We start from the raw sequence: 12309 nt of genomic DNA, 5'->3' as shown, positions 1-12309 counted from the left end.
CCATTCACCCCTCACGTAGGCCTCTCCCCCCCCGCAGTGTCGCCCCCTCGTGGTGAGTGTCATCTCCTTCCATTCTCCCCTCACCGAAGGCCTCCCCTCCTCTGTGTGTCGCCCCCTGGTGGTGCGCGTCGTCTCCTTCCATTCGCCCCTCACGGCAGGCCTTCCTCCCCACCATAGTGTCGCCCCCTGCTGGTGAGCGTCATTTCCTTCCATTCTCCCCTCGCGGAAGGCCTCTCCCGCCCCCCCTTCAGCGTCGCCCCCTAGTGGTGAGCGTCGTTTCCTTCCATTCTCCCTTCACAGAAGGCCTCCCCACCACCCCTCAGTGTCGCCCCCTGGTGGTGAGCGTCGCTTCCTTCAGTTCTCCCCTCACATAGGGCCTCCCCCCCCCCCACTAGTGTCACCCCCTGGTGGTAAGTGTCGTTTCCTTCTGTTCTCCCCTCACGATAGGCCTCTCCCCCCCCACCAGTGTCACCCCCCTGGTGGTGTCGTTTCTTTCCGTTCTCCCCTCACGGTAGGCCTCTCCCCCCCCCAGTGTTGCCCCCTGGTGGTGAGTGCTGTTTCCTTCCATTCTCCCCTCACAGAAGGCCTTTCCCCCCACCCACTGTCGCCCCCCGGTGGTGAGTGTCCTTTCCTTCCATTCTCCCCTCACAGAAGGCCTTTCCCCCCACCCACTGTCGCCCCCCGGTGGTGAGTGTCCTTTCCTTCCATTCTCCCCTCACAGAAGGCCTTTCCCCCCACCCACTGTCACCCCCCGGTGGTGAGTGACCTTTCCTTCCATTCTCCCATCACTTAAAGCCTCCCCCCCACCCACTGTCGCCCCCAGGTGGTGAATGTCGTTTCCTTCCATTCTCCCCTCACTTAAAGCCTCCCCACCAGTGTCGCCCCCCCCCCCCCGTGGCGAGTGTCGTTTCCTTCCATTCTCCCCTCACCGAAGGCCTCCCCTCTTCTGTGTGTCGCCCCCGGTGGTGTCTTTTCCTTCCATTCTCCCCTTACAGAGGGCCTCCCCCTCCCCCAGTGTCGCCCTCTGGTGGTGAATGTTGGCCCCTTCCATTCTCCCCTCAACAGAAGGCCTCCCCCACCCCAGCGTCGCCCCCTGCTGGCGAGCGTCGTTTCCTTCCATTCTCCCCTCACGGAAAGCCTCTCCCCCCCCTTCAGGGTCGCCCCCTGGTGGTGAGCGTCATTTCGTTCCATTCTCCCTTCACGGAAGCCCCCCCCCAGTGTCGCCCCCTGCTGGTGAGCGTCATTTCCTTCCATTCTCCCTTCACGGAAGGCCACCCCCCCCCCAGTGTCGCCCCCTGCCGTTGAGCGTCGCTTCCTTCCATTCTCCCCCTCCTCCGCGTGCCGCCCCCGGGCGGTGCGCGTCGGCCCCCTCCACTCTCCCCCTCCCGGAAGGCCTCCCGTCCTCTGCGCGTCGCCCCTCGGGCCGCCGCCGGGGTGGAGGCTCCCCACAGCTCTCGGGGACCCTGATTCCTTTCTGTCAACGTCCCCCGCCCCGTCGTGGGCGGGGACCGTGTCGTCTGCCGAAGCGCTCGGTCCGGTGCTCTGCGCACGGTGAGCGCTCGGCGGATGTCGTCGACTCACCGACCGACCGTCTGCCCCTCTGAACGACAGCTCACGGCGGGCGGGGGACGTATCTGCCAACTCGGTTTGGGCTCTCCCAAGCGCTTAGTACAGTGTTCCGCACCCAGGAAGTGCTCAGTAAGGAAGCAACGCGTCCTAGCGGCTAAAGCCCGGGCTCGGGAGTCAGGAGGACCTGGGTTCTAATCCCGCCCTGCCGGATGACCTCGGTCATGTCAGTTCACCTCTCTGGGCCTCGGTGACCTCCTCCGGAAAATGGGGGTGAAGACGGCGAGCCCCACTTGGGACAGGGACCGGTGTACCCACCCCGGCGCCTAGCCCAGTGCCCGGCACGTAGTGAGCGCCCAACAGATCCCGCGGGTACGGTTCGTAGGAACGGCGGCGGGAATCGTGGCGTTTCACGACGACGGTCTCTCTTAGAGACGCGCCCGTTCCTCTCGGACGGCGGGGTGACTGGCAACCCCGAGCGCCCGGTACGGCGCCGGGCGCCCGTGGGCGCTCAGTAAATACGACCGAATGAACGAACGAGGCTCTCTGCCCCTAGGTGAGCATCGCGTGCCCGGAAAGGATGGAGCCCATCACCAAAATCTCTCACATCCCGCCAAGCCGCTGGGCGTTGGTCTGCAGTCTGTGCAAGCTGAAGACCGGTGCTTGCATTCAGGTATTTCATTTTATTTTACTCTCCTGGTATTCGCGAGGCGCGGCCCGGGAGCCCGAAGGTCCCGGGTTCTAATCCCGGCTCCGCCGCGCCCCCGCGGGGCGACCCCGGGCAAGTCACTCCGCTTCTCCGTGCCTCGGCTCCCCCGTCCGGAAAACGGGGACGAGGACCGGGAGCCCCGGGCGGGGCGGGGCCCGGGTCCAACCCGGGGCGCCAGAGAAACAAAAGGCCGTCCTCGTCGCTGTCCCGGGTCGGCCGGGTCGGGAACGGTCCCGAGCGGGAGGCGGGGCGGGCATCGAGGCGCCCTTCCGCGGGTGAGGAAACCGAGGCACGGGGGAGGGAAGCGACCCGCCCGCGGTCGGGCGCCCCGGACGGACGATTTTGGCGGCTCGCGGCGGCCGCCTCTCGGGGAGACCCCGGGCGGGGCCCTCCCGCCCCGGCCCACCGCCGTCCCCTTCTCCCCGCAGTGCTCCGTGAAGAGCTGCATCACGGCCTTCCACGTGACGTGCGCCTTCGAGCACAGCCTCGAGATGAAGACCATCCTGGACGAGGGCGACGAGGTGAAATTCAAGTCCTACTGCCTGAAGCACAGCAAGAGCAAGCCGGGCGGGCCGGACGAGGCCGCGGAGACCCCCAGGAACGCCCCCGACCCGAAACAGGCGGAGAGCAAGAAGACCAGCCTCAGGACCCAGAAGCTCAGGGAGCTGGAGGAGGAATTCTACTCGCTGGTCAAGGTGGAGCACGCGGCCGCCGAGCTCCGGCTCCCCAAGCTGGCCGTGGACTTCATCTACAACTACTGGAAGCTCAAGCGGAAGAGCAACTCCAACAAGCCGCTCTTCCCTCCCAAGGAGGAGGAGGAGAACGGCTTCGTCCAGCCGAAAGAAGACAGCACGCATATCCGGCTCAGGATGTTCATGCACCTCAGGCAGGACCTGGAGAGGGTAAGGACGGATCCCGGCGGGGAGAGGGCCCGAGTCGTCATCGGTCCGGCGGCCCTCCCGCTCCTCCGTCCGGCCCCGGCGCGGTGCGCGGCGCGGCGCCGGGTCCCGTGAGGGGCGTTAGTCTTCGGCTCCGCCCTTCCCCCTTGGATCTCCCGGGTCCCGGACGCGGATGGGATCCGTTCCGGCGCCTCGACCGTGCGCCGGCCGCGGTCCCGACCGCTTGGGAGAGGGCGGGAGAACCGAGAAACGGACACGTTCCCCCCCCCCGTCCCGGTCCCACGCGGCCTTAATGTCCCTCCTCTGGCGGACGAGGGAACCGAGGGGCGGGGAAGGCAGGCGGCCCGTCCGGGGTCACCGGGCGGCCGGGTGGAGGAGCCTGGATTAGAACCCAGGCCCGGGCCCCGTCCGCTAGGCCGTATCGCATCTCCAGAGCGAGAGATCCCTTAGCGGTTGGCCGCGACTCCCTCGCCCCCCGACCCCCACCCCCCCGTAGCTTCCCCGGCCGCTACTCTTTCTTCCCGTGTAAAACGGAAGAACGAGGAGGTCGGAGCAGCCCCGGCTTGGCACACAGCGAGCGTCCGACAGATACCATCCACATTATCGTTATTATCGTTATTATCGTCAGCCCCCCGCGGGCAGGGAACCCGTCCGCCGACCCCGTCGCACCGAACTCTCCCTTGCGCTCGGCGCCCTGCACGCGGCCTCCGGTCTCCACCCGGCGTCCCCTAACGTGGGGGACGAGGGCCGGGCCGATCGTCGCCTGCCTCTTCCGATCGGCGGGTGGGCTCGGTTCCCGTCGTCCGCGGGGAAGTGAAATATCGGGGAGGCGAGGAAGGGCTGGGGAAGTTTGAGAAAGCGGTTCTCCGGGCCCCGGCGGGGAAGGAGCCCGGTCTTGGCCCGCGTTCCTCATCCCCCCCCGGCGTCCGCCGATGGTCCGCCCCCCTCGACGTGATGGAAATCTTTTGTTTCCCGGGGGCGGGGGTCTTCTTGTAGGTCAGAAACCTCTGCTACATGGTGAGCAGGAGAGAGAAGCTGAAGCTGTCGCACAGTAAAGTCCACGAACAGATCTTCAACCTGCAAGTCCAGCTCATCAATCAGGAAATGGAAGCAGGTAACCGACGGGCGCCGGGTCGCGGGCGGAGGTTCCGGGGCGCCGACGGAACGGCGCCTCCGGAGCCTTCCCTCTCGGGACGGGGAGGCCCCGGCCTCCCTCCCTCCGTCCCTCCGTCCCCGGGCTCGGCCTCGGCTCGTTTCTCCGGGCGCGAGCTCGGCTCTCTGTTCCGACGCCTCGGCGGGCGGGAGCCTCTTCCTGTCCGTCTTCCCCGTCGGAATAGAAATCGTATTTTCAAAAAATCAATGGAAACGTCAGCCGTCCGGGGGCCGGGAACGGCACCTGCCCGTTTTGGACTTCCCGCACAAGCTTAGCACAGAGGACTGGCCCCAGGGGACGCTCGCTAACTATTCCTACTGCTATTATCCCGACTGTTATTCCTTCCTTCATTCATTCAATAGTATTTATTGAGCGCTTACTATGTGCAGAGCACTGTACTGAGCGTTTGGAATGTACAGTGACCGCCCCTATTATCCCGACCCTTTCTACGACCGCCGTTCCCACCGCTTCACTTCTCTGGGCCTCGGTTTCCTCCTCTGTAAAATGGGGATGAAGGCCGGTAGCCCCCACGGGGGACAACCTGATCACCTTGTATCGTCCCCAGTGCTTGGTACATAGTAGGCGCTTAACAAATGCCGTTATTACTATCATTGTGATTATTACTACGAGTACTGTCATTACTATTTCTACTATCACTATTATTAAGTCTATTTCTACTGTTATTACTAATATGGCTACTTTTATTGCTAATTTGTCCACTATTACTACCCCTGTTTAATGACAAGAATAATAATGATGATGATGGCATTTGTTAACGGTAACGAGGTCGGTATTTGTTAAGCATTTACTGTGTGCCAAGCGCTGTTCTAAGCACTGGGGGGAGATGCAAGGTCATCAGGTTGTCCCCCGTGGGGCTCACGGTCTTCATCCCCGTATTCCAGATGAGGGAACTGAGGCACAGAGAAGTGAAGTGACCCACGCGGAGTCACGCCGCCGACAGGCGGCGGGGCCGGGATTCGAACCCACGACCTCGGACTCCCCGGCCCGGGCTCTTCCCACCGAGCCACGCTGCTTCTCTGCCGAGCATTACGGCTTCTGTTCTTACTCCTGATAATGACGACCGTGGTCTCTCATAGGCGCTCACTGTACGCCCCACACTGTACTCAGCGCCGGGGGGGATTCGAGCAAACGGGGTCGGGCCCGGTCCCCGTCCCCCGTGGGGCTCGCGGGCTCAGTCCCCATTTTGCGGTCGAGGGAACCGAGGCCCAGAGAAACAAAGCGAGTTGCCCGGGGCCACACGGCGGACCGGTGGCCGAGGCGGGATTGGAACCCGCGACCCTCTGGCGCCCGGACTCCGGCCTCTCTTACGGCCCACCTGGGTTCGCGTCCGGAGGTCTCGCCGAACCGTCGTCTGGGGATTAACCTCGGGGTTAAGGGAAGGCCGAGCCGGCTCCGCGGGGCGGGCAGAAATGCAGAGCCGGGCTGTGTGCCGCTCCATTAAACTCTGCACGTAGTAAGCGCTCAATAAATACTATCGAGTGAATGAATGCCTGCCTCGGGTCCTGCCTCTCTGAGGGGGGTCTCCGACCCCGTCGCGGAAAGGCGGGCAGCCGGAACGCTCAACTGCTCTGCCGTGGGCCGTTCGCGTCCTTAGTTTTTCTTTTTGTGGTATTTGTTCAGCGCTTACTATGTGTCCGCTGCTGTATGGAGACCGCGGGTAGACACTAATCAGTTTTTTTAATGGTATTCGTCAGGAGCTTACTATGTGTCCGGTGCTGTGCGAAGCCCTGGGGTAGATACAAGATCATCAGGTGTTTTTTTATGGTATTTGTTGAGCACTCACTCTGTGCCAGACGCCTGTGAAGAGCCGGGGTATATACAAGATTATCCTTTTTTTTAATGGTATTTGTTAAGCGTTTTACTATGTGTCTGGTGCTGTACTAAGACCCGGGGTAGATACTACATAATCTTTGTTTTAATGGTATTTAATAATTGTGGTATTTGTTAAGCGCTTACTGTGTGCAAAGCACTGTTCTAAGCGCCGGGGGATACAAGGTGATCAGGTTGTCCCACGTGGGGCTCACAGTTTTTTTTACTCCCCGTTTGCCAGATGAGGTAACCGAGGCACAGAGATTCGTTAAGCGCTTACTATGCGTCAGGTGCTGTACTAAGCCCTGGGCTAGATACTAGATAATCATTTTTTTAAATGGTATTTGTTAAGCGCTTATTATGGGTCCGGTGCTGTACTAAGCCCTGTGGTAGATACTAGATAATTCGTTTTCTTCTGGTATTTGCTACGTACCCGCTCTGTGCCAGACACTTCCGAAGAGCTGGGATAGATACGGGATTATCTTTTTTTTGAATGGTGTTTGTTAAGCGATGACTCTGCGTCCGGTGCTGAACTAAGCCCTGGGGTGCATGATAGATAATCAGGTTTTTTTTATGGTATTTGTTAAGCGCTTACTCTGGGTCCGGTGCTGGGATAGGTACAAGATCATCTGGTTTTTTTTATGGTATTTGCTAAGTACTCACTCTGTGCCAGACACTTATCGAAGAGCTGGGGTAGATACGAGAGTATCTTTTTTTTTAACGAATAAATAAAATAAATAAATTGTGGTATTCGTTAAGCCCTTACTATGTGCAAAGCACTGTTCCAAGCGCCGGGGGATACAAGGCGATCAGTCGTCCCACGTGGGGCTCCCAGTTTTAATCCCCATTTGACAGATGAGGTCACTGAGGCACAGAGAAGTTAAGTGACTTGCCCAAGGCATGGTATTTGTTAAGCGCTTTTTATGTGTCCGGTGCTGTGCTAAGCCCTGGGGTAGATACAAGCTAATCAGTTGTTTTTTTTACTGGAATTTAAGCACTCACTCTAAGCTAGACTCTTATGAAGAGCTGGGGTATGGAAAAGATTATCTTTTTTTTTTTATGGTATTTGTTAGGCGCTCACTGTGTGGCAGGCGCTGTACTGAGTGCCAGGGTAGGTACAAGAAAATCCATTTTTCTTATGGTATTTAAGGCCCCGTGCTAAGCACCGGGGTAGACACAAGATTGTCAGTTTTTCCTTAGGGTATTTGTAAAGCACTTACAATGTGTCAGGTGCCATGCTAAGTAATGTGGGAGGTACGAGAAAAAAGATTTTTTTCTTTCCACGGTATTTGTTAAGCGCACACTTTATGCTAGGCACCCTACTAAGCAAGGAGGGAGATACCAGATAATCAGATTTTTTGGTGGTTTTTTTTAATGGTATTTGTTCAACACCTAGTCTGTGCCAGACACCTGTGAAGTGCTGGGGTATACTCGAGATTATCACTTTTTTTTTTTTATGGTATTTGTTAAGCGCCAGGCATCTGGACCGGGTGTCGGGGTAGATAGGATAATCAGATTTTTAGTTGTTTTATAGTATTTGGTTAAGGTCTTCCTCTGGGCCAGGCCCCTTACCAAGCCCGGGAGTAAATCCAAGCTCTTTCATTCGTTCCTTCGCGGGGTCGTGTTTATTGAGCGCTTTCTGTGTGCAGAGCGCGGTCCTGAGCGCTCGGGGGAGGACGATAGAGTGACAGAGAGACGCATCCCCTGCCCACGGCGAGCTGACAGTCCCGGGGGGAGACAGACGTGAATAGAAATAAAAAAATGAGGGAAAGGGACGTAAACGGGGCGGAGAGGGGGGCGGTGAGGAGAGGGAGCGAGTTCAGGGCGTCGCGGAAGGGAGCGGGAGCCGGGGAGAGGAGGGCGTAGTCGGGGAAGGCCTCTCGGAGGAGACGGGCCTTCGATAAGGCCTCCAAGGCGGGGAGACTCGCCGGGATTCGAGGAGGAAGGGCGGGCCGGAGGCGGGACGCGGGGTCGGGGACGAGACGGAGGCCCGGCGAGGAGGCCGGAGCGCGCGGGCCGGGTCGGAGCAGGAGGGGAGCGTCGGACACCCCGTTTTCCACACGGGGCCGCCGAGGCCCGGGGAAGGGAAGTGACCCGACGGGGGGCACCCGGCAGCCGCTCGGCGGAGCCGGGATCGGAGCGGACCGGGCCCGGCCTCTCTCCCACTAGGCCACGCGCGTTGTGGGCGGGGAACGTGTCCGTCCGTTGTCGTCTCGTCCCCCCCCCCGGGCGCCCGACGCGCGGGAAGCGCTCGAGAAATACGGCCGGCGGACCGACCGCTTGTCGGGGGGCAGGGAGGGGCGGCGGTCCCTCTGTCTCATCTCTCTTGGTCTCTGTCTCTCCCCTTTCTCCTTCGGCCGCCGATTCTACAGGACACTCTCTGCCCAGCGGCCCGGAGAGCAGTCTGTTCTACCCTCCTCCCAGGATCACTCTGAAGCTCAAGATGCCCAGACCGGGCCCGGGGGAGAGCCGGACGAACGCCGCCAGGCCCGGCAACGGCCTGCCCCCTCCGGACCACGGGGCCGGCCCCGTTCCCGGCAGGCGGGGGACGCCCCCGCCGTCCAAAGAGCCCCCCGAGGGCCGGGCGGCGTCCTGGCCCCGGCCCGTCCCCGACGGCCGGCTCAACGGGCTGGCGGGCCAGACGGCGGTCCGCAACGGCAAGCTGCCCCCGAGCCCCCGGCCCCCCCGGCCCAACGGGCTGACGGCGCCCGGCGGCCGGAGGGACGACGCCGGCCAGACGGGCCACGAGGCCGAGCCCCCCGGCCCGGCCCGCCGGCCCGCCGGCCCGCCCGCCTTCCGCCGGTCGGCCCTGGACCCCTTCGGCCGCTCCTTCAAGGAGGCGTCCAACAGCCTGGCGAGGAGCGCCGAGGATCTGCGGGCCTGCGAGAAGCCCCCCAGGAGGCTGAGCTCCAGGGAGCGGCCGTGGAGCCGGGACTCCCCGGACCCGAGCGGCCGGGGGGGCCCGGACCGCGAGAACGACGGCTACTGCCCCGACTCGGAGCTGAGCGACTCCGAGGCCGAGGGCGAGCGGGACGGGGGGTGCGGGCGGCTCAGGAGGGGCGGCCCCCCCAGGGAGCCGGGGAGGGAGGGGGGCCGCGGGGGCCAGGCGCGGGCGGTGCCCCCCGGGGCCGTGCAGAGGTGACGGGGACGGCGCCCCGGACCGCCCGACCGTCGCCCGGCCCCGGCGTCGACGTGCCGATCGAGACCCTCCGCCCCGTCCCTCCGGGATGCCGGCGGGGGGTGATTCCGCCTCTCGTTCGGGAAAGGCCCCCCCCCCCTTCCCCCCCCCCGGCCCGCGGGATGCCGGAGGGCCCGGGGCGGGCGGGGAGGAGACGAGGGAGGGGGGCCCGCCCGACCAGAGGAAGGACGATCACCGCGGTATCTGTCGAGCGCCGACGGCGGGGCGGATGCGTGCGGAGCGGGGAGGTCACGGTCCCTCTCTGACCCGGGATGCCCCGTCTCCATCCCCCTTTCGCGGAGGGGGGGAGCTGAGGCCCAGAGAGGTGAGGCGTCTCGCCGCCTCCCCCCGCGCCCCCCGGCTCTCGCCCGGACGACGAGGATCAGGACCCGCGACCTTCCGACTCCCGGGCCCGGGCTCTGACCCACCAGGCCGCCGTCGGGGGAGGCTACCGACCGCCCCGGGTCTCGGCCCCGGGAGGAGGACGGGGGGCCGGGTTCGGGGCGGGGCCGGCGGGCGTTAAGGCTCCCGGCAGCCTGACGGCGCAGCCCGGGGTCTGGCTCTCCCGCCCCTCCGGACGCCGCTGGGTACCCAGCCCGGCCCCGGGCCCTCCCGCTCCGCTGCCCGTACGCCGACCCGCCCGGGGGACGGACGGACGGACCCCGCCGGAGGTGATCCCGGAGCCCCCCGCCCCGCCGATCGCGTTGGCGCACGTCGGACGGGCGACGAGGAAGGGGGACGCCTCGACGCCCCAACGTCGAGGCGATCGTGGATTCATCCCGGAGACCCCCCCGTGGGGAGAGTCGGGAGGGGGAGGGCGGCCGGTCGATATCTTCCCAACTCGCCCCGGGCCCGACGGTTCCCCTCGGCTCTCCCAGCGCGTTTTCGTCGCCGAGCCGGTCTCGAGGCCGACGCTCCCCTGGCCCCCCGGATCGGGGACGCCCTCCGCCCCGTCGGGTGGAAGGAGCGGGGAACGGCGTCGCCGACCTCGGGGCGGACGGGAAGGGCGTCGGGTCCGGAGGAGGGAGGAGGTCGCCCACCGGAGAGGTCCCTCGCCTTAACGGAGGACCCGGTCGCCCCCTCCCTCCCACCCCCCCCCCCCCCGACCCCGGGAAAGCGCAGCGGCCGCCGCGGAGTCCTTCCCCGTGGGGGCGTGGGGCCGGCGCGGCTGCGGCCACCTGCCCCGGGCCCGGCTGTTCCGGTTCGGCCGGCCCTCTCCGTCCTCGTGGCTCTCCCTCTTTTTCCCGGGGCTTCTTTTGGATGTAAATATACCCTAGTGGGAGCAGGGGGCTGGGGGGGGCTGGGGGGGGGGGGGCCTGGGTTTCATATATTTTACTTTAAAGAAAGATGCTTTGTATTCCCAAATCATGCCATTTCCCCCTTCTCCACCAGCTCCGCGGGCTGCTTCTCGACGCCGCCTCCTCCTCCTCGGCGCGCGGGGGGATGACCCGGATGGGACGGACGAGTCCCAGAGAACAGTGCCGGGAGAGGCGGAGGAGGAGGCCGGGGGGGCCTCTGTCAGCCTCCCCCTCAGGGAAGGGAGGCCGGGACCCCCGACGAGCCCCCCGGCCCTTTCCCGGTTTCGCGGCGGGGGCGGGGGGTTGGCCCGGGTGTCTCCAGTCGATCGTTTTGATATTTTTTACAGGATTTTGCTAGGTAAATGAAGGAGCCTTTAGTTACGTAGCTCGCAGGCGTCGTCCCCGAACGTAGTCGCTAATTTTTACCGTATGTGTTGGTGGTTAATTGTCGTTCGAAGTATCACCTCTTAATCTTATTGGTTCGATTTTTTTTTTTCTCGGTTTGGCGTTTTGTTTTATATATAAATATATATATATATATATATATTCAATTTTCCAGGAAGAAATTGGTCTTTTTCAAACGTCTCCTTTTTACGAGTACTTTTTCATTAAATTATGAAACCGCTAACGCATTTCGTCCACCGTGGTTTATTCGGAGCAGACGCTGCCTCTCCACTGTAAAGGCCCAAAGGGCGGGGATCGGATCTGCCCTCCCGAAGGCTCAGCGCACGGTGAACGTTGGGCCGGTCCCGCCGACGGATCGGTTCCTGGTTATCGACGGTCATTCGTCCGGCCGGGGGGGGGAGAAGAGACGCATCGCCACGCACGGAGCTTTGTCTTTCCCTCTCAACATCTCCGCGGAATCGTGGTCGGGGTGGGTTTTGTCCGGGCGGCGGTGGGCGGGGGCCCGAGGGAGAAAGAGACGAGCGATAAGAGAGTCCCCTGACCTCCGCCGGCGGACTAATTATTGCCAGGAACGGGTCCCACGCGGCGGTCACGCGCGCGGTAACGTTTTTACGAGCCGGACCGCCGACCTTTAATAACGACGGCAGTCACCAGGATGGGAGCGAGAGCCCGGCGGAGGGGCCGGGGCCGGTGGGTTCTCAGCCCGGCCCCGCCGCTCGCCGAGCGAGGCGGGGGACCTTGGACCCGGAGGGGCCGCGAGCCGGTCTCGTGCGCCCGGCCCCGGGCCGGCGAGGGGGGACGGGACTGGAGATTTATTGGCCTTCTTCCCCCGAGGTCAGGGGCCGGGAGGCGGCTCCGGGGCCCAGTCAGCAACTCATCTCCCGGGCCCGGCGGCCCCGGGGCCCCCGGACCTTGATCCCCTCCACCCCCCGGGGGGCCGGTCGGACGTCGGAGACAAAGATGGAGTCGCCTCGGCCCCGCCGAGGAGGCCGCGGCCGATCCCCGGCACGTCCCCCCGCACGGGACCGGCGGGTCTCCGGGCCTCGGCGGCCTCATCCGGAGAACGGGGACGGGGACCGCGGCGACCCGGCCCGCGGAACGGCGTCCGGCGGGCGCCGTCGTCGCCGTCACCGGCCCGATCCGCCCGCATCCACCCCGGGCCCGCGGGGCGACCCGACGGCCTCGTCTCCGGCCCGGCGCTTCGGCGCACGGCGGGCGCCCGACGGACACCATCGGCGGCGGCGGCGCCCGGCACCGAGTCGGCGCCGAGC

General features: G+C 64.0%; 1 protein-coding gene across 1 annotated transcript in view; it reads left to right on the top strand.

The window, feature by feature from the left end:
• The window catches only part of JADE3 (jade family PHD finger 3), a 34160-nt gene extending 24861 nt beyond the window's left edge, over positions 1-9299 (top strand). The window contains exons 8-11 of the mRNA XM_003431415.5: positions 2123-2239; positions 2704-3177; positions 4171-4288; positions 8530-9299. Coding sequence (XP_003431463.3) covers positions 2123-2239; positions 2704-3177; positions 4171-4288; positions 8530-9299 — 1479 coding nt within the window. The remainder of the gene's footprint in view (positions 1-2122; positions 2240-2703; positions 3178-4170; positions 4289-8529) is intronic.
• Positions 9300-12309: the final 3010 nt, after the last annotated feature.

Source organism: Ornithorhynchus anatinus, chromosome 15 (assembly GCF_004115215.2).
Source record: "Ornithorhynchus anatinus isolate Pmale09 chromosome 15, mOrnAna1.pri.v4, whole genome shotgun sequence".
Classification (NCBI taxonomy): Eukaryota; Metazoa; Chordata; class Mammalia; order Monotremata; family Ornithorhynchidae; genus Ornithorhynchus; species Ornithorhynchus anatinus.
This window is presented reverse-complemented; position numbering and strand designations above follow the sequence as displayed.